The sequence below is a fragment of the Oreochromis niloticus genome, linkage group LG6 (genome assembly GCF_001858045.2).
Source record: "Oreochromis niloticus isolate F11D_XX linkage group LG6, O_niloticus_UMD_NMBU, whole genome shotgun sequence".
Lineage (NCBI taxonomy): Eukaryota > Metazoa > Chordata > Actinopteri > Cichliformes > Cichlidae > Oreochromis > Oreochromis niloticus.
Window position 1 is genome coordinate 10,941,794 of NC_031971.2, and position 22,033 is coordinate 10,963,826.

The 22,033-nt window shown below is 41.8% G+C and overlaps 1 protein-coding gene and 1 long non-coding RNA gene across 5 annotated transcripts in view; one reads left to right on the forward strand and one right to left on the reverse strand.

Annotated features, from left to right (window-relative positions):
• LOC112847055 (uncharacterized) overlaps positions 1 to 15,127 on the forward strand; it is a 38,047-nt gene extending 22,920 nt beyond the window's left edge. For both annotated transcript variants that reach the window (XR_003220367.1, XR_003220366.1), the window contains one exon: positions 14,831 to 15,127. This is a non-coding gene — a long non-coding RNA (uncharacterized LOC112847055). The remainder of the gene's footprint in view (positions 1 to 14,830) is intronic.
• Positions 73 to 15,011, reverse strand: micall2b (mical-like 2b). 3 transcript variants are annotated; one of them, XM_005461677.4, is made up of 16 exons: positions 14,841 to 15,011; positions 13,722 to 13,770; positions 10,221 to 10,362; positions 9,953 to 10,140; positions 9,557 to 9,681; positions 8,031 to 8,726; positions 7,706 to 7,914; positions 7,043 to 7,097; positions 6,455 to 6,531; positions 6,251 to 6,309; positions 6,034 to 6,157; positions 5,808 to 5,910; positions 4,087 to 4,160; positions 3,881 to 3,995; positions 3,356 to 3,402; positions 73 to 1,333 (listed from the first exon to the last, which is right to left on the reverse strand). In XM_005461677.4, the coding sequence occupies exons 1-16, from the start codon at positions 14,981 to 14,983 to the stop codon at positions 1,242 to 1,244; spliced, it is 2,298 nt and encodes a 765-aa protein (XP_005461734.1). In that variant the 5' UTR covers positions 14,984 to 15,011; the 3' UTR covers positions 73 to 1,241. The 3 variants fall into 3 exon arrangements, with proteins under 3 accessions (XP_005461734.1, XP_005461732.1, XP_025763467.1); XM_005461675.4 differs by having other exon boundaries at positions 7,043 to 7,100; XM_025907682.1 differs by lacking the exons at positions 13,722 to 13,770; positions 14,841 to 15,011 and adding an exon at positions 10,929 to 11,059 and having other exon boundaries at positions 7,043 to 7,100.
• Positions 15,128 to 22,033: the final 6,906 nt, after the last annotated feature.

The window sequence follows — 22,033 nt, forward strand, 5'->3', positions numbered from 1 at the left end:
CCCAGACATGCTTATTACTAATAGTTGAGTTTCACTGTCCACGGCATTCACCAACTACATCACCACAGTATGTTCATTTTTACCATCTTTTTATTAAAGTAAGAATACTTAAAACAGCAATTAATTTAAAACCCAGGCAAGTTTCTCCTTTTAATAGTCAGACAGCCACCAAGGGGATGAGAACATAAACATATACACAACATCTGGTTCTGATAGGAGCAATCTGGTCACAACACACAAAAGAATTAAAAAGTTGCTTCAGAATTAGATCAATTTATGGCACTCAGACAGTATACAGTCAGTTTGGCTCAGAACTATTAAAACATGTACAAATTAAGGTCCAATGTGGACCACTTCATGCATTTCATGCGCTCAATAAAAACAAAAACAACCAAAAACGGGCAAACGACTGAGTATTTATGACACGTTCAGGTCACATGACGCGAACCACACGCATCCTTTCCCTCTACTCAGCCATAAAAGCAGCCCTCATTACAGCTTTCATATTTATCTGTAGTGACTGTGTCTTCTCTGACTCAGACCTCCTACTCCCATGACCTCCCTTTGGGAACCACTCATCTAGAAAACGCCATTACATATCATTAAGACATAGCTAAAGAAGCACAGTGGTCACTGTCCAAATGTAGTAAACAAACTCAGGCAGCGACCCTGAGGTTGCTGACGTGGATTGTTTCACGATGGGTTTGAAGGGCTTTGACTCCCAGTTGTATCAGTGTTACTGTATACAAGCAACATTTCAATGAGATGCACAAGCAGGAAGATGTAAGCAGACAGCAAGTGTGTGTGTGTGTGTGTCAGCATTAAGGAGACAGATTAAGACTAGAAGGGGATTAAAACTAACAACTGGAACATTGAACCCAATCACATCACGACTGGTGAGTCATTAACCCCTCGATGCTGTGTGTGTGTGTGTGTGTGTGTGTGTGTGTGTGTGTGTGTGTGTGTGTGTGTGTGTGTGTGTGTGTGTGTGTGTATATACAGTGGAGTAAGGCAGGAGAAGCGTCAGATCTTGAGTGACACAGCTGACAGAGGGAAGGGCATCTTTCAACAAGCGCCGAGAACGACAGATTGCACATGCTCGCACATGCTGTACACTCAAACGCACGCAGCATCCATGTTATCCCGCAAATCACAGGCTGAGCACACTGACGTTAAGCAGCGCAAACATCAAAGGAAGACTGAAAGAAAACAGCAACAACAGCGTGGTACTTTGCAGAGTATCACGCTTCCTTCTTGTTTCCCCAGCTGAACAGTTTGGACATCGGAGACTTTGACTTTTCCTTCTTTGGTTTTTCTTTCTCCTTCTTAATGTCTGTGGGGGGGGAGAGAGAGAGATCATTCAAATTCTTACTTTATAAAGAAAAAAAAAGTTATTACATTGTATATGAACACACTGTCATGATGGTGAATTTTCATGTTTTCCAATAATCCTGTGAGACAAACTGTGTTCATCCTGTTTGCTGTAAGCACAGAAGCCCCACCCACTTTCTGTCCAGACCTTCTGTTTGCAAGGGACGGTCAATCAGCAGAAAGTTGTCTCAATAGGGAGAGGAGTTAAAACAACTTGTTCAAAACGGGGGGTGAACTAAGAGGATTGGTGCCAATACTTAATATAAGTGAAATATCCTGATAGGCTAAAGGCACAGAGCTGTACTACGACCAGATTCCCGAAGAGATTTTGAGTCTGAGCCTCATCAACATCGACAAACATCCTGTTCACACAGTAGTAGTCATGATTCAGGCTACTGGCCAACCACAAGATGGTGAATTATAAATATGTTTTTGAAAAAGGAAATCGTTTAATATCCCCGAAAAGCAACTTTAATCCTTCTGAGCATTTATTTTGAAAGTCCAGTGTAGTTTGGCTAAAATGATTTTAATGTTACCATGGGTGCAGTAATTACCAAAAATGTAGAAATTCAATTTAGTAATCACGATAAAGGATTTGCTTTAAACACCACTGGTAAACTAAAATATCTAAGAGACTGTGAAAATGAGTTTCTGGGGAGTCAATTTGAGTTAAAAAGGGAAAAAAAAGAAGTCTCTCCTTTTTCCTTTCCCTCATAGTGTTTGAATGGCCCCTTGGTAAATAAATAAATGGCCGTAAATGAGTGTAAATTCATATGTCCTCTCAAAAATACATGATCACATAACCAGTGATCTTAGTTTGATGCACGGTTATAAGGTTTGTGAACCCTTTGGGATAACCTGGATTGTGACTTAGAATAAAAGCAGCCACTAATAAGTGGAGGCAATTTATTCCAAAAGATTCTTAAACCTTCCCTGCAAACACGATATGGACATAAATACTGGGCCACACCTCTTTATTTTCGAATTCAGGTGTTTTCAGTCCCATAGCCACAGGTCTATAAAATCATGAACCTAGCAGTGCTCCGCCTTTGCAAATTTTACGAACACAACCAACTGTGAGAGGTATCGTTTCAAAGAGGAAGCACTGGGAGAACAGCATGTAGGAGCTGTTTGTAAGTGACTAAGTATTGGGGGACAGCTAAAAATGTTAAAATGTCACTGTATAATTAAGTGGGCTTTATTTTGTATACATAATTAAACAGCTCCTTTTATGAGCCCATTTAAGTGTCTTTAATATTGCACCGTGATTCAGAAAGACCCTCATTTGCAGCCAGCGAGCAGGCACAAAAGTCCGACTTAGTCACTAAGGATGTCCTGACGCCTGCCATCCAATGGAAAGCAGGGGATTTTCCACATCTCCACTGCATGGGACACGGCACGTGTGTGTAAACGGACACACAACTCCACTCGGAGTGAGAACGAATTGTGAAACTTTGGCATTAACTTTATGAATACATTAAAACTGAAATGGCTAGTCTTTAGCCCACGGTCGGCGTTCGCTCGCTGCAATGTAATGACCTTTCACTGAAGTTCAATAAATCTCCTCAATTTTCAGCCTTGCTTTGCCGGTCATGAATTGCAAATGAAGCCGGATCCAACGCTGCTCTATCAGAGGGTCAAATTAAGCAGCTGCATTATCCATTTGTCTAATAGGGACGCTGCTGACAAAAAGAGAGGGGGGGAGCATTTTGTTTGATGCTTTTTCCATTAGCAGTCAGTAGATCAAACGAGATGAAAACATTGCCCAGGCGCACCCTTAAAAAAAAAAATGCACCACGAGTCCACACACACACACACAGAATTCTATCTCCTTCAATTAGAGGTGTCCATGATGGAAATCCTCAATTGGATAATTTATAAGCCAACTAAGTTGTAGTGACACCGAGGTTATGATAACTAATGAACAAAGTGGGGAGCGGGGTGGGTGGGGTGGGGGGGCTGTGGAGGTGGTGCGGGCACTCACTGAAATCCAGCATCATCTTGTTTAGCTGCTCGTCCTCCTCTTCCTCCCTGAGAAGATGAACACAGAAGGCAGACAGGCCAGTTAGCAACTGAACGCTACACTTAGAGCAACTAAAATATTCAGTTTCATTACGTCGCACTTAGTCCACAAAAATGTCAAAATAAAGCAAAAAGTGTCCCTCTCAGTCTCCTACAGGCCAGGGGCCGACGTTCAAGTTGATTTTTTTCTCTAGTTAAGCCGTCTAAAATGCTACATTTGAGACAAAGTAAATAATAAATACAAGACATTTTTCCACAATACACAACTAAAACTGTTATATTTGTAGTACATTTACTAGATGGTTGATTTGCTGATAGATTACAGTCACAGAAGTGACACAGGACAAGAAGTACAGCCATTAACACTGCAGTCATCTCGTGCGATGCTTTTAATATCTTTGAGTTTTAAGCAGTTAACTCGGTTTGGAGTTAAACATCATCAAATCCAAACTTTTTACACACACAGCATGCTCTGCTCTGCACACACCTGAGTCTGTCCTCATCCAGACCCTCCACGATAGCGTTTCTATCATTGACGATCGCCACCAGTTTCTCCATCAGCTGCTGTTCTTTCTTCCTGTCCCAGGATGTTTTCAGATGTTCTGCACACACAAACATATTTCAGGCTCAGATCAGCGCTCTGTTTTCCTTTCCTTGTGCACTCTGCTCAGTCTCATCCCTAAAAGTCCTCACCTGGTTTTTCCATCAGCCTCCTGAGCTCTTGCTCAACAGTGGGCTGCTCTTCCTCCAGCTCCTGGGTTCTTCCACTACACATGTTTGAAAATAGACATAACACATAATTCATGGCTTTATTAAAGAGTGTGCCCCTTTAGAGAGCAGGTTAAGATGGTCCACCTTAAACACATTCAAAGAGGCCTCACGTGTTATTGTCGACACATCTGAAACTTTAAACGTCTTTAGAAAAACACTGCATCATCCTCTCCATATTTGGTAGTTCTTGGGATAATTTTGTATCTTAGTCAGAATTTCTCAAACATCATTTGGCAACAGATGCATGTTTACACATCCAGCAGGTGTGCAAGTCTTCTCGCCACCTGACAAATGTAAATCTGACATTCAGTCTCCTAACAGCTCTGTTTTGGCCTCCACCTCCCCCCCTGAGATTCTCTGTTCTTGTTTCCTTAGCTGTTGACATATTGACACAAAAGCTTTAAGAATAAGCTTCCACTCTGTTAAAAATATAGGTGTACCTAATAAAGTGGCTGATAAGGGTATACTGTACTATGTATGCATGTACATATTCATTAGGTACACCTGTTCATCTGGTTGCTAATGCAAATAGTCAATCACATGACAGCAACTGAATGGAGTTAGGCATGGAAAAAACTACATGCTGAAGTTCAAGTTCATGAGAATGAGGGAGAAAGGTGATTTAAATGAGTACATATCCAGTGAGTGGCAGTTCTCTGGGAGAAGAGGTCAGAGGAGAAGGGCCAGACTGCTTCGTGCCATTAGGAAGGCAACAGATAACCACTCACTACATACCAAGGTATGATGATCGCTGAATGCACAACACAGAGAACCTTGACACTGATGGGCTACAGAAGACCATACTGGGTGCCGATCATGTGACCTAAGATCAGGAAACTGAGGCTACGGTTCACTCAGGCTCACCAAAACCGGACAATAGAAGATGTTGCCTGGTTTAAGTCTCAATTTCCACTGAGACATTCAGACTATAGGGTCAGAATTTGGGGTAAACGACATGAAAGCATGGCTCCATCCTTCCTTGTCTCAACAGTTCAGGCTGATGGTGGAAGTAGTACCAATTAAGCATTGTGTAAACCCCACAGCCCAGCTTACTGACCATGTCAATCCCTTTATGACCAGTGTCATTTTCTGATGGCTAAGCCAGCAGGATAACACACCATGTCACAGAATTCAAACCACCTGAAACTGGTTTCTTGAACATGATGAGTTCACTATACTCAAACAGTCTCCACAGTCACAGGATCTTAATCCAGTACAGTGATGCAGTTTTAAAGGTAAAAACAGGGTCCAACCAAGTATGGGCAAGGTGTACCTAATAAAGTGTCTGGAAATGCTTTATAGCTGTAAGTCAGTGTTATATCCGTCTTTACCATTAATTTATAAAATGAGTATTTTCAGTGGAATTGTTGCTGCTGTGTTCAGCAGCGTCGTGCTTCACACTTGTGTTTGGACACTGCAGACAGTCGGGGGTTGGTGGGGGTGGCAGTGGAAGGGGTGAGGCGGGTTAGCTGCTTTGTTCCAGGACATCCTGCAGTGACTCGGAGGAGGGAGGACACTGGGAATTCAAACTGTCAACCTTCTGGCCACAAGTCTGTTTCACTAATCGCTAAATAGTGGCATGCCCCTTCCTGTTTGTGTGTGTGTGTGTGTGTGTGTGTGTGTGTGTGTGTGTGTCTACTCACATGTAGACCAGTTCAGACTCCCGGCGCACGGCCAACTGCTTGTTCCTGATCAGACCGAACCACTCAACCATGAGCTCGTCCGTGTGAGTGTCATCGTCACCCTCTGACGAGGAACACAGGAGCACACAGTTAGTCCCAGACGAGTGCATTAAGAATTCTCTTAAATTCACAGCACGTCCCGACTGAAAAGGCGTCACAAAACACACGACTGACGCGTGCATCTCACCTTCTTCGCATTTGCGCAGCTTCACCTCCAGCTCCACTCCTCGCTTTTCCAGCTCGTTTAAATTGTGTTCAATCTCCTCAAGCTCCTTCATGATGTCCTCTTTGGGAATGTAGTCTGGCTTCATCTACAGACGCAAACAGATGCAGAGAAAAGTGCATGAATGGCATGCTCATTTCAAAAAAAAGCTACAGCAAACTTATTTTCAGAGACCCTCTACCTTCTTTGTCTCTGACTTGGTGCCATTTTTTGTTTGCCCTTTCTGACCCTCCTGTAATCCTAAAGAAAAGGTGGAGATAAAAAGCAGAGAATAAATCAACTAACAAAGCTGAGAACGGATAAAAATTAGAAAAGGCCCGACTCACAGTAAACTGTTAGGAAGGCTTGTTCCTTTGTAAATGTTTGGTTATGACCACGCTCTTACCCTTTGATGTCGGTGGAGTGACAGAAATACTCGGACTGGGAAACTGAGACCCTGGTTTAGTGGAAGGGCCAGCAGGCCTGTGGGTGGGAAGAAGGACAAATGGAGAGGATTCGATTAACCTACGAGTAGACTCTTTCCCGTCTTGCTTCAGTTTTGATTCATGAGAGCGAGAGGAAAGGTCATTCGTGGAAAAGGAACTCCGAGCACTGAGCATATGTTGCACCACGGAGGACTCGACTCAGTCCCGACACCATTTGGGGCTCGCAAGCATGTGGCGGAAGAGGAGAGACTGAAAGCTCTGACTACAAATGATGGCCGAGCCATTTGGAGGAGCAGCAGGTACAGGCTTCCTGTGGGAGGAATGTTTGGTGAGACGGATGAAAGACTGGATCACACGATGGATGGATGGAGAGGACATCAGGAGGGGGGGGGGCTCATACAGTTAATGCCTCACGATGTCGATATGCTGAGAGGCCACCCATGTACATACACTCCCTGCTGTTATCAGGAGCACGACTCAATAAGGAAAAGGACTCAACGAGAAGCATAAGAAGTCAGAACCAATTAAATCAATCAAACAAGTCTTACTTGGAGACGGGCTTGAGCTTCGACCTCCAGTCTGAAGGAGTCTCAGTCTCCCTCACTGCTGAGGGAAAGAAAAAAAAAAAAAAAATCAATTGAAACCAGTTCAGTTCCCTCATTAGACATCCACTAGTCAATGTCAGTTCCTAGTTTTGTTGTTTGGTTGTAAATGCTATTTGTTAAATGGCATTTTTACAACCATGACAGCAAACGCACAAAAGCCGAGGATGATATTACACCCAAAGTACCTCCCAAATAAGCAGATAAGCAGCAGATTAGAGACACGGTGTTAATAAAATAATTAATAAGAAGCACTGTGGGAGTACAAACCACCACCAAGGCAGCTCACTCTCTGGGCAGCATTTATATATTAGGAAATCGTATTTTATACACAAACATGATGTAGGAGTAGGTGATGGATAATATGTATTGATTTGTAAATAACTTGAGATTATTGTATATAAAATTAAACTATAGTATATTTCTAACTAGGCAGCTTGTTCTCCTTCTCTCGACGACACTTTCTTTAAAGACAGAACACATTTCGGGGTCAACTTGGAAGAAAGGCGGATGTGAAATGTAAAAGTGAGGTCAGAGGTCAAATGTGTGTCAAAAGTGTGTGTGAGACTTGTGTGTCAACTCTATGCTTGTAAAGTGTGTAAGTTTAACCTGATGTGTTGGGTAATGTACTGGCCGTCTTCGAGGGCGTCCTGTCTGCAGTCTTGGCCTTGAGCCCGCTCTGACCGCCCGGGCTCTCAGAAGAGTTTGTGGTGTCTTCAAACTGCAGGTCAGACAGGATCGATGGGTTCACCTTCAGCTTCACCTTCCCTCCGGCTCCCTCTTTCTCCTTCTTTGGTGTCTCAACTTTAGGTTGAGATCTGAATAGAGGTGAAGAATGCAACTTAAATGCCTCTCTTCACCAGCAGAGGTCAGGGCAGAGCAGGCTACAAAGTGTAATCACATGTTTCTGTGAGTCTCAGGTTAGATTACTTACTTCTCAGTTTTATTTAGTACTGTAGTCGCCCACGATGGCTTTTTGTTGTTATTGTTGTTTTCCTCAGACAGTTTTTTGGAGATGAAGGCTGCTGCTGATGCTTTTGATTTATTACTCTCGTCTTCCTGTTTCACCTTCCAGCCAGTGCCGGTTGTTTTAGCTGTATTCCCACCTTTGTCCAAACTTTCATTTACTTCTTTTTTTCCAGTACCACCGACATTTACGACCACAGTAACAGCTTTCCCTGCCGTGGCCTGTGGTGCCTTACCACCAACACTCTGGCCTTTGTTTATGTCCACATTGAAGGTTGAAGTCTTTTTCTCCTCCACCTTTGCTGTGTTATCTTCCTGGAAGAACTTGAGCTTGGACTGGAGTGTCTTGGCAGCGGTTGCCGAGGGCCGAGGAGTTTCAGCCGGCCTGGTGGTGATAGATGGGGTCAGAGTGGTAGTGGTGTCACGTGAAGCTGCGGGTCTGGCCGAAGAGTTAGATGATGCAGCCCAGGGGGCTGGAGACGCAGAAGTGGACTTGGGAGTGGTGGGTTTCTCCGACACCCATGAAGGACTCAGACTGGAGGATGTGTGAGTAGGAGCAGGTGTACTGTTTTTACTCGGGTCTGTAAGAGGAGTGAATTTGGAAACATAGGAGTTTGTGGTCAAATCTTGAAGAGGCGTGCTTGTGTTTGCAGATGACAGCAACCTGTGAGAGAGGAAGTACAACACAGACACATACAGGTTACAACAGGGAACACCGTCACAAACTAGGAACAAAGACCTGCGGTTGGTGCCATTTTAGCCTCAGTAAACCTTGTTTATAAAGATGCTAACCTGCAAAACCAAGCTACAGGAAGAATGTATTGGTTCAAAACTGAAATCAGGCTCAATTTGACTTTTTAACATTTTATGTTAATAAATTTAAATTATGAATTCATAGAAATGTGTAAGTTTGCATTTTTTAAAAAAATCTCCATCTAGCAGTAACAGTGTTCTGGCTAGCTAGCTAAAGCTACTGAGCTTTATTTTCCTCTTGATAGAAAAAGCAGGACAAATTATGGTCCTGAGTCAAAAAAAAACACAATAATATATCAAAAAATGTAAACAATGAAACAATTTTAACTTTTTATTTAATGAGAAAAGTAAAATAGTCTTTGCTAAGAACAAACTAAGTTTAACAAGGTAGCGGCAGAGCTAGCAGTCAATAGCTAACAAAATCCATGGATTTATCTGATTAAGAGACCTCTGAAATATTTAAATGTGTTTTTCAGTTAAACTAGTTAAAATGTATGAGAAAAGATAAACTAGAATATTTTTTAGTTGTTTTAACCATTTTTGTTAATACAAGCGATTAAGAAATAAAAACTGAGTTATATGGAGGCATTACAAATACATTAATTAATAAGAAAAACAAAAAGCAGCGTAATAATTCTCTACCATTCTTACACAAATCAGTCTTTCCCTGTTCTAATGGCACACTTGGAATAAACGTGATTGACCTAAATGGCACCAACATTAGCATTCCTATCAGCTTACTTTGCACAGTTCCTGTGATAAAGCTTTCCATCCACTAGATGTCGCTGCACCAGGTGAACGTGCTTATTACAGGATGCGCATGTGCTACTCAGGGTGCCTGGCTTAGATTTTCCAACCACAACCTCCTAGAAGAAAAAGAGAGAGAAAAGAATGTGGACAAGAGGGGACTTCAGCCGTTACAACTAACTGATATCACGCAATGTGGGCCTTTTTTAAGTAACTACACTGATGTCATGGTAATCATCTGTTGACACAGACCAAGTGACCTGTCTGTGTAGTTATTTGGTCATCGTTGACGTGGATGAACGTACACAACCTTGGTCAGTATTTCGTAAATGAATTACTTTTAGACTTCCGCCCCAATTTAGAAATGTAATAGTAACTATTCAAGTTTACCTGTGTTGAAGTTTTGTTTTGATTTGGGGAAGGAAGTGGCTTTGTGATGTTGGAGGATGGGGGAGGGCTGTTCTCTCGGGCAGGCTTAGAAGAGGGAAACACCTTAGACGTCACCGCCTGGTTCTTCTTCCCTGACGGCTCATCGCTGGGGTCGTCGGCTGGACGCTTTATTCCCGCCATTCCACCAACTGTATGCAAAGACAGATGAACAGTGAGATGTGTGCAGATGGACAGAGAGGGATAAAATAAGACTTTATTTAATACTCACTCGGGGAGCGTCCGTGGAAGTAGTTGTAGTATTGGGAGACATAAGTCAGGATGCTGAGGCGGTCAGGAATCTTAAGTGCCACCATGTCTTCTGCATCCAGCAGCGCTGGAATTCCCAGTTGTTCTTCTGCAACACTGAACGCCTGCAGATAAAACCAGTTTTATCCAGTGAGAAAAGAAACAAGACTTTGGGTGGATGTTTTAAATCTAGACGAATATAATGCACTTATAAATCATAAAAGCTTATGTTGTGTGATCTCTATGAAAGACTTTCTAGATCTTTAAGGACACCAAACATGATTCTGTTCTTTAGATGTCCCAAAGAAAAGCAAAAGAAGATAAAGGTGGGCATTTGTTTCAAAAATGCATGCATTCTCTGAGGTTTGCAGACAACAAGTTTAATTTGAAAGAGGACGAGACATTTGCATAGTGTGAACAAACCATTGACATTGTTCTACTGTCTCCATCTACGTCAAATACAAATCACCAACCTGAATTTTGTTGAATTCTATTCCCTCTACCCTTTATGTGAGTCAATAGTGAGAAATAAATCAAGAATTTGCACACTACACTAACATCCAGCAATTCCAGGGAAGAAACAAGCAGCGGCAGGCCAACGAGCACCAGCGTCGTTGTTTAATCAGTAATCAGATAATGAAGAGAGTCACTCAGACGCTGTTTACTTTGCTGTGCTCTATTAAACTCTTACAGTGTTTTCTTCTTTGATTGCCCAACATGTTGTTTCAGCTTTGAGATAAAACCCAGAGCAGCGTCAAACAGTTCCTGTACTTCAGATTTATTCTCTGCTGGCCCAAAGAGCAGGCGTTTTGACATGTCGAGCTCTCGGCACTCCCCGAGTTCAGTCTAACAATGAAGAATCTGGGAAGAAAAAGAAAGTGAAGAATGCAAAGCAAAGTGCCCGCATTGAAGCAGTCTGCTTTTTGCCACCACTTCTCCGCTCGCCCATGCTTCACGTTATTTCCACAATTACCCAAGGTCCCACGGTGCTGATGTAAACCGAAGTTTAGTCTTAAACTTAAAGTCTGTTTTCTTGGAGTACTCAGCTGCATCTGTGTAGAGGAGCTGCACACGCAGCTGTAAATCTCAAACACTATCAGGGGCACAGATGTGGCTCCTGTGGTCACGGTTCATTTACCCCACGAAGATTACCTGCTTTCTCACTGGTTATATAAATATGATGATGTTCTCGAATATGAGATAGCAACACTGAACTTTTCATGTATCATTAACTCTTTCTCCCATAAAGACGACATTTGACCCCCCCCTGCACCCTTAATGTCGAGCTTTGACACCGTCAATAAAGCTGTGGTTTGAAGACCATTGCAATAGGTACCAGGGTTTTACAAGAGTAAGCTGATCACCCTCACTAACTTCTGATGCAAACCTTTGTTCTGGACATGGCCTGAAATATGACAGAAAAGAGAGACAAGGGTTTTCCCTAGCAGGCGTCACAGGGGAAAAGAGTTAAAGTCCAGGGCTATGAAGTGGAGTTAACTCATGACTCCTTTTATAAAGGAGAGTCAGAGTTCAGCAACTAGTGAAAGAACTGAAAATGAAACTGGGTTTTTACTTCAGAGTCCAGCCTGATCTGTCTTTTCAGCCCAGACAGACACTGGCTGCTTCAACTTTTACACCAGTGCTGGATGTTATTTATATGCACGCATCATCACAGTGCTTTGCAATGTTGTATACTGTATGTGTGCTGGATCATAAAACACTGACACCGATTACAAACCTTAAACCTTTCCCCATGATTCGAGGTTGTATACTCAGGTCAGATGGTCTAGCTTATCAGTGTCATAATAAAAGCTATTCTCGCTTTGCTCCACTCATTCTTACCGACCTACATTCATTTAAAAAAAAAAAAAAAAAAAAAAAAAAAAGCGTGGGAAGTTATTGTCTACATTCCCAAGTGTTATTCATTCAGTCTTTCCTGAATGTTCACACTGAATTTGGACAAAGAACGCTTAAATTTGCAGCTTCCTGCTGGAGGGAGGAAGGATGAAAATCAACTAAGTCTGATGGCACTGGTCCCTGTTTTTTGGCACCAGACAATTTCCACTGATGTTTTAGGTTATAAATTGTGTCTGTTTTTATATTTTACTCTTCATCCCATAGAGACTGGTTTTGTTTTGGTTTTCTGCTGTGTGCAACTGCTGTCTGTCTTGGCCAGGACATTCTCAGAAAAGAGAGAGTCATGCTATCCTTTCTAAATAACAAATATACCTGTGCTTTCTAATGACACCGATGGCCGAGTTACTTTTATTTTGCTTCACAACAAACAAGAGGACTAATTACCAGCCAGTGCTGGTATTCTGTTTGTTTTCACCATCATCACCACCTGACATTTGACAAAAAAAACCCCATCCACTGATAAGGATCAGCAGATGTTGCAGAAAGTATTTGGAAAACTAACAGGCAGGTTAAAAAAAAAAAAAAAAAGTTACCGTTGACTGAATTCACTCATAAATGGGATTTACAAGTTAACATTAGGTGAGCAAACAGCACCACACACCACGAAAACAGCTTCAACAAAAACTAGCTTAAACTCATTAGTCAAAGTGGCTGCGTCCATCTTTTATTTACAGTTTGTGGATGTAGCTTGGAATCCTTAACCAAAAGCTAAGGATTTTTTTTAAATGATGACATGGCAGCCTTGGATGATATCATCTTTTATATACAGTCTATGATTGAGATTTAGATTCAGATTTATTGTCACATGGCATCACCATATTTTAGATATGTGCAAAGGCAAAAATAAATGAGCATCTGTCTGGCAATGGAATAAAAACAAAAATAAATAAATGAATAAGTCATGATTTATTTAGTGACTTGACAGTGGTTGGAAAATAGCCCTTCTGCATCCTGCTCCTGTAACTGAGGATGTATTTATAGTTTTCTGGGCTGGGACTGGAACAGGTTACATTCAGAGCGAGGTTTTCAAAAAACAGACTGTGATTTATTAACTCGCATCATAAATGATAACCAGGGTGGTGATTTTTGTCCATCAGCTTTACTTTAATTATTTAAATAATTCAACAAACTCTATAATTTCTGCTAAGAATACTAAGAGTCTATAGAATGGCAATGTAGAACCATAGACTCTGTATAAACAGTGCATGTAGTCACCAGTTGGTGGGGATATTTTGGCCTTCACCATCTTGGGTTTTTATAAAACTAGATGTGACGAATGAGGGCTGGGTCTGATTGAGAAACTGACAATGCAAGCTTGTGTGGTCAAGTTACAAAGCAGCCACGGCTGAGGGATTCATTAATATGAACATTCCTGTTTTGGAAATAAAGTTCATTTCAATCCATCAAATAGCTGCTGACATACTTCAGTCTTAAGCTGGCATTGTCATATACAAGAGCAAAGAAAAAAAAGGGGAGGATTAAGGGAGCCTTTGTTGGATTCAGGAAATCGGTTTGTAAAAAAAAAAAAAAAGTAAGTGTGAGCATCCAGAATGGAAACGTGTCTTACCAGCTTGTTGTTCTCATAGACATCGTCCTTCTTCAGCGAATCAAAATTGCTGCAACAGAGCAGGGAAAAAACTGAAGTTACAAAACACATAAATCAACTTCCCTCCTGCCGTCTTCAGTTTACAAGCAGTGCAGACTAACATGTGTTATGCAGTCATGCATTGCTGACTCACTTCTGCATACATCACAACAGCAGCGTGACACCTGCCTCACTGATCCCACGCTGAAGATCTGAAACTAACATGAGGTTCAGCTTGCATTAGTCACACTGTCATGACTGAGCACGCTGAAACTGAGCCTTCAGCCACTGTTTACTGCTGCGGCTCATGTAAACATGGCAAGCGCCTTCGCTCTGCTCTGGCTCGCCATAAATACTGGAATGAGGCGATTACAGCAGCTGTGTCTTTTCTGTCAAATGGCCTTGCTGAAACAAAAGCAGGCATCTCTGCGAGAGTGACTGGCCAGAAGTCAGTTAAAGATGATGAGAAAATACTGCTTAGAGGCTTGGGAGTGAAGAGTGCAAGTCTTCAGATTTTTATAGTAAGTACTGGAAAAGATCAACTAACTCTAAACGTAGACATAATAATGTAGCTCAATGTCCATTTGTGATGATGACATTACAAAACTTAGTTTCTGTTGTGACTCGAACTGAAGTTATCAAGGACACATAGTTTAAAATGGGACCATTTCTGAGGACAGACCACCAAAAACTTGGACACGACACATGTGGCCAGCAGCAGTCACAGGGATTAGTAAAATGCCCAATTCCATTACGCAGACATGCTCAGCATTGAAATCGAGTGCAGATATGTAACAGTGCTATCTTGAAATCCTCCCCATAAAACCATAAGTGACCGTCTCTGCAACGCTCTTTAGGTCACAGCTGAACTCCGTCTCCTGCTTCCTACAGATCAGTAAATGTTCAGATTTGTCTCTGACAAAATAACACAAAGAGAAGAAAAAAAGGCGAAACTCTGCCATTAAACTCGGAAGCAAAACCAATGACTTCAGTCTTTCATGAAAATAGTTTTGTGTTGTCAACAGACAAGTCAGGAGTGCAGCCAATAAGTTTCACTTATTTCCTGCTTTCGTTCTCCGGTCCTGTTTCAGGTGTACTCACATGAGATCGGGTCTGTGTTTGTGGATGAGGGCGCAGAAAGCCAGTCCGTCCCTGAAGGACGTGGTCATGTTGGTGATGGAGACATCCCGGTAGCCCTCACACTGGATCCGGCACCACTGCTGCAGAGCCTTCACGGCCGCCATCCCAGAGCTCGGAGCCGGACTGATCCGTGTGATCCACGCTGGAAGCGCTCACAGAGCTCCCTCCTTTCTTCGCTCCTCAGCGTCCAACAAGTAAAACTTGAAAAACTTTCCACAGAAGCCCAGACTGACGCCTTATCCGGGAAACTAGGAAGGCAAGTCTTTGAGCGTTTGTGTGAATCACCTCACTGACTCTGAGTTAAGTGGAAAGAACCTGGACGTGACACCTGCGAGAGAGGTCGACAGTGACGATGGCGTGGGTGGAGTTTATCTTTTAACTCTTTGTGTGCATCTGCTTTGTGCGCAAATTCTGGGATCCGATACCAAGCAAATACAGGGCCAGTGTACCGATACCAATACCGATAATTGTAACCTACAAATGATGAGATGAGATGAATCGTCATGAATTTGCAAATTTTGAACACATTTTAATGACCACTAGGGTTTTTATTTTCCACAATAATTTGTTAACACAACAAAAAAAAACACACCTTTCAGCTTTTCATATATTTTGAAATTTGTGTTTTCGGAGAGCTGGAATGTAAATTTTAAAGCACTTGGTTCTACAGTTTAAATGTGTTGTAGTCTATGAATGAAACAGATGTGACAGTCAACAGTAAAAGGTTATTATATTATATTCAGACATTTTTCATAATCCATATTTGAGGTATATTTTGTCAGTTTAAAAATATTATTTTATTACAATTCAGTAGGCTACATACTGACCTTAAAGTATCGATCCTATCGCACTAGGATCGATCCGATATCAACATTTAGTTTAATCCACCCACATCTATTGCATCTGTCTGTGTTTGCCTGTCTGCTATAAAGCCAAGTCATAAATCCAAATTTATACAAAGAGAAAAGTAGCCCTCTACTTACTTCCCTAAGTGCTGTTCCAGAGAAGACGTAGAAACCACAAAGAGAAAACCATCATGTGTAATTTTGTGTGTGTTAAGTATGTAATATAAACGTGACCTCAGGCCATTAGACACCCACAGATGCCCAGAAACAATACTGGGGATCTGCAGCTATTCGAAGGATTTCCATCTTGAGCTTAACAAACAAAAATCTATAAGTACCCACATCCCACCTAACAACAGGAACACATAGCCTAGTATGTACCTAATGTCTGTAATGAGCTATTTTAGTAATAAGGGGATAAAGAGCGAAAGCTAGGTGTGGCTTATTCTTGTGTAAGTCAGCTTGCCCAGTCCTGTTCTGTCTGCTGGGTGTGTTGAAGGAGAGGGGTGTAGTCTCTTCACTGAGTTACCTGACACCTGCAAAATCCAGCAGGGTAAGACAAAAGAACAGAGGCCAGGTTTACTCATTCAAACGTGCAAAGATCCATTTCACCCACCTTTCTGCCAGGCTTCTTAAAAGAATTCAGTTAAATTAGATGCAGAGAAAAAAAATAATAGGGCAGCACTACCTGATCATAAGATACAAGTTTCTGTTAAAGAAACAATATAACCTGTATCTGCTGGTATTAAAGGTACTTTCCATGCTGTCCAAAGGGTCACCACTGTGGATGGATGGATGGATCCACATGTTTGGATTTACCATAGATTTTACACTGAATGCCCTTCCTGGTACAATCCTCTCATGTATCTTGGCTTGGGCCCAGCACTCAGAGTAGACAAGTCTGTGACTTCCTGAGGTCAGGAACTCTTTTGTGTCTCCTCTGGCCTATACAGCCAAGGCAAATATGATTATCTTTTTTCTGCTGACATTATTTCCTATATTGTGTGTGTGTGTGTGTGTGTGTGTGTGAGAGAGAGAGAGAGAGAGAGAGAGAGAGTTTTAAAAGAATAGTTTCCCACAGTCTCTGTTTTGTTTTACCCAAATTTGATCTGCATTTCAATTCTTTTTTTCATTGCACCAGTTCACAACAGTTGAGAGTGGGAAGGAAAAACTCCCTTTTAACAGGAAGAAACCTCCAGCAGAACCAGGCTCAGGGAGGGGGCAGAGAAGAGAACAAAAAAACCAAAGGAGAGTCTAAAATAAAGTGCATGGCATGCAGTAATGGCATGTAGCCACGTGAGGAGTGAAAATATGGGAGTGGCCAAGAAATGCTGAGTGCATTATGGGAAGTCCCCCAGCAGCATAACTAAGGGATGGCTCAGGATCACCTGATCCAGCTCTACATGCCAAAATAGAACTTTCAATACTAATTTTAAAAATAGACCGGGTGCCTGTCTCATGAATCCAAGGAGTTTTTGGAACATCGGGATAATAAATCATTACAGTAGTCTGGCCTAGAAGTAACAAATGCATGAACTAGATTTTTAGTATCACTCTGATACAGGATGTTTCTAATTTTAGCAATGTTGGAGATGAAAGAAGGCACACCTACACACTTCTTTAATGAGCATGTTTACTCCAAATCACTGCCAGGTTCCCTGCAATGTTACTGGGGCACATAGTAATGACATCCAGAGTAAGTAGCTGGTTAGACACCACATATTAAACCGTCTCTGAGATTTTCAACCAGAGTAAAATAACCTCGGTTTTGTCTGAATTTGGAGCATTTTAACAAACCCCTTAAAATCTGAGTTTGTTCAATCTACAGATGCAGAGCTCCTAACTTGTGTGCACAAGATTTTTTTTTTTAAAAATCACCTCTGTCTCATTTTCCAATCCCTGGCGTTCACATTCTCATAGGTGTTGCTGTCTACAGTCACATCTGAACCTTAAGTCTCAAACAGAGTTATTGCTGAACGCGGTAGTTCCTCTGAGCCCTCTCTGATTTGGGTCATTATGTTTCGTTCATGATTCAGGTCACCGTTTTTATATGAGCATTATTTTCAGTGGCAGAGGAGCTTGAACCAGCTGGTTTTTGTCTTCAAGAACTGGTGGAGACCAAAAATAGAGGTTAAAAAAAGGTAATGATTAACTTCTTAGTTTGATGACTCTAAGCTGTGAATGTGGGGTTTTTTCCACCCTGTAGCAGTGATGTAGAAGCACATCTCTGTGTAGAAGCACAAGGATAGTGAAACTGTGGTTTTTAGTTGTAAAGCATAATGCACCCCTGAACATGTCTCAGATATTCATTGACATAACTTATCATTTAAAAAAGTGTTATATTCTTACACTTTGTGTTGAACTAAACTTTCATTTTCTTGACTACTGCTTTGGTTATTTGGTAAATGGATTGATTCTTATATAGCATTTTTCTACTCTCCTGGAGCACTCAAAGCACTTTATACAACATGCCATATTCACCAGTTCACACAAGCACTGTTTTCTATGCTTTCCAATGCTTTCTAAGTAACATTCATATACATCCATGGATGCATTGGAACGCAACTTGGGAAGTTAGCATCTTGCCTGAGGATATTTGGCATGCAGACTGGGGGAGCCAGGGATCAAACCACCAACCTTTCGATCAGCAGATGACCTGCTCTACCTCCTGAGCTACAGCCACCCCTATTTTGGCTTACTATTTCCCATGAAGAGGATTTTCTGGGAATTTTGAGTCAGCTGTATGTTCTCCATGTGTGTTGAATCATCTTTTTCCTCTCTCTGTTTGAGGTCAGCTAGTTTTTTTTTTCTCCTGAATTTCACAGTTAGATGCTGCTGGCCTGCAGCATACAAGTTTTTCACGGGAACAGTTAAATGGATGCCATTCAGATCACAAATAATGAATCCAAGCTTCAGACCATCAAGGAAATCTTTCAGCTTGATAGGTGGAATTTACTGGACTTTTAGGCTGAAGTTGGTTTCTGCAGAGAGCAGATGACGTGATGCAATGTGAGCATGAATCACATAGCAGAGGGCAAACAGAAAGCAAAAGTAAGGAGATAAAATCTGATAATGAAGTAAAATGAAGTAAATACTTGGCTTGTTGTTGGGCTAACTGTCACCGAGCCGTTCTCAACACACCTTTGAGCAAGACCAGATTTCAAAGTCTTACCAAAATAAACTGTCAGCCCCTGAGTAACAACAACAACCTGCAGAATACTTGGAGCAGCCCTAACTTTCACACACGTTTCTGATGCCAGGTGATATTTTGGAGAATAAACTTTCATCTGCTGCCAGCACAAGATTCACATTCCTGGTTTTGATTGAAATATCTTGCAGCACATCAGAGGGATTCTCACGCAATACCGTGAATGCATCCACAAGCGAAGCTAGTGACTGAGCCCATGGAAAGTGTTTACCAAGGTCAAAGAGCAAGAAAGCCAATTCCCTTTACCCTTAAACTTATCCTGAAGTTTCTCAAATGACTACAAGAGTTGCTAGCCATGTTGGACATGATACCAAACCACTTGTTCCTTGGGAAAAGCGTATTTTCCAAGACTGGAAAGGTTGGCAAGTTGCTGGCTCTGGCTGTGTGAAACCAGTTATAAAGGTAGGTGCTGCACCAAAAACCTCACTGCGTTAGCTTTGGCTGCAAGCTGACTGACACGGCTGACTGCAGTTTTCCATGTTTGTCTGCAAAGACTTGCTAACTACTAGCTGAGCAGAGGTAAATCTTGAAAAGTTTTGGAGCAAGACAGAAATGTAGAATGCTCGCTTTCAGAGTAAAAGCTGCACTTCGGCGCTACCGCAGGGATCTTTCAAAAAGTTCAAATTTCACCGTAAAGCCAAAAGATGTCCATTTCTGGTTTGCGTAGTATTTTACACTACAACTCAAGGAGTAGTTGTGGTGTTCGTCACTTCCATACACAATACAACCGACAGCAAAAATAGGGAAATTTTTGCTAACTATTAGGGAACACATTTTTCTTATCAACAGGTAGCTGTCAGGGGGTGATCCATTACTGGTCTGTAGAGCTGTGCATCTGGAAGTTTATCAGTCATTTCTCTAGTGACTGCCATCAACCTCCAGCAAACAGTCAGGGAATACTCATTTTCCCTCACAAACAGTGGTTGCAAATGGTTGCAGACCAGTCTCTAGGCCGGTGTGTCTGAGGCCATACTGACTTGATCCATACCACCACAAAATGCCATGTTTTTGCAAAACCTCAGTACAACCCAAAGAGTTTTTGCAACCATATGCTGGCAAACCAAAGGAATGCAAGTTTAAGGCTTCACTTTTCAGACCTACCATACTACACATCCAACTTTTGATGTGTCCGTGTGTAAAACACGGCGCCTTCATAGCACCACCAGGTCAGATTTAGCTCAATGCACTTCTACCATCAGCCAAAATCTACTAATCTACTTTCCTTTTCAGGAAAGTCAGGTGAGTGAAGCATTAACATGCAACATTTTTGACATACTAAGCAGCACTGAGGCTCGTCCATGTGTGACTTTCTTTCCTCTTTTTTTTCCTGATTATTCATTGCTGAAAACGAACTGCACAGAAACCAATCTTTAAAGTCAGGTCAAAAATCAAGACTTCACATAATAGCCAGCATTGTAGAGTGAACAGAAGTATGGAAACAAATGCAAGTGCAGTCAAAAAAAAAAAAGAGCTTGGTGTTGTTGCTGTCCCATGTCAGCAACTCTTACTGTTAAAAATATCTCCCGGGAGCTGCGAAGGAACATCGAAGTGAACAATGAAGCTGCATTTAATTTCTTTTTATGACTCCCCCAGACTTTTTTTTTTTTTTTTACACAACAAGGCCTTCTCAGTAACACTGCTAGTTTATTTTAAATTCTGTTTCTGCTTTATGTAGCATACAGCGGAACTTTAACGTGAGAAAGCAGAAATTCAGAAAAGCCCGACTGGAACACAATCTGGCAGCTCCAAGTTTTTTCCTCAGACAACTGACACTAAATCACTGTTTGCCCCACAAGCAAAGTTACACACATCAAACACGGACAAGAATCCCACAAAAAGCCTTGTGTGTTGGTCCCACTCTCCACATGCAAAGCATACAAACACCCCCCTACGCACGAATGCCTAATCGTCCCAAATCCCGACAGGAAATGCCCTCGTCAGTAGAGCTGAATGCTTTTGACAGACCCCTGCTGCTCTTTCTCTGAGCGCTCTCTCCTCCCCCTTTTGCTGAATGATATATGTGCTCTCCTCAAAGTCCCATCTGGAAACAGTTAGCCTGTGAACATTTCCACACAGCCAATAAAAACACGTCTATTGCAAGCCTAGTTTATCAGCAATGGAGAACAATTTTAGCATGCAATTGTTAGTTTCACTTTCTGGAGCTTTTGTTGGTACAGCGAAGCAATAGTTTACTGTCATGACTCAGATCCGGTCAAAGGTCTGGCTTAGTGTCAGGGCTCCTTTTCCATCGTGTTTTCCAGTTAGTTTGTTATGGTGAGAAACACATACTAGAACATGCAACTCTTAAGAGTCAAAATGATTTATAAGAGTCCTCAGATGACCCCGGTATCTTAATGACGGACATCCTGAGACTGTTATCTAAATAACTTCTGACTTTCATAGAGTGGAGAGTTTAGTTTAGTCTAGTCCGTAGATGCAATAAAAGCATGAGGGGCATTACAGAGAAAGAGGTGGAAAAGCAGAGCAACAGGATAAGGAAAAATGAGGAGAAACAAGAGAGTGTGCTTATAATTTGCGCAAACACACACGCACAGATCTCAACCTTGTTTATAGCTCCAGGAGTAACTATGAATAAGCATAAGGTAAACATTACCCGTACAGCTCACAGTTTCAGTTAAGAACAATTGTCATTTCCTGATAAGAAACATTTCAATGCGCAATGACTCTTACTGAACATTTGCTGGGGATAAAGTGCTACGCCCGGTGATGTTTTCATTAGAACACAATGAGGGGTGAGAATGTATTATTAAGTTTCTTCTCATGTTACAACGTGTGAGAGAAACATCCTCTGTTGCCACAGTGGCAATTACACCGTTACAGTCATGTAGAAGAAAAGGACTCCACAGGACTCTGTAGTCCCTTGTAAGTACACCTTTACTGCTTCCATAATAATTAAGAAGGTAAGTAGGAGCCAGGTGCTGCTGATCAAATGCACTTGATAAGGTGATCATCAGCAAGTGTGAGCACCTCTATAAAAGCAGGTTCTCTGGCAGATGCACAGTTGTGCAATGTTCAGTGAAGCTGCAAAACACCCAAGAGCTACTCGGTTATCTCAGAATCTACAGGCCTCAGTTAGCATA

Excerpts from the sequence above, each read along its gene's own strand:
- micall2b (XM_005461675.4), bottom strand. The coding sequence starts at position 14,983 with ATGGCGGCCGTGAAGGCTCTGCAGCAGTGGTGCCGGATCCAGTGTGAG. Across the intron at positions 8,727-9,556 it reads TATCACAGGAACTGTGCAAA|GTTGCTGTCATCTGCAAACA; the intron begins GTAAGCTGATAG and ends CCTCTCTCACAG. Across the intron at positions 4,161-5,807 it reads GAGTCTGAACTGGTCTACAT|TGGAAGAACCCAGGAGCTGG; the intron begins GTGAGTAGACAC and ends AAACATGTGTAG.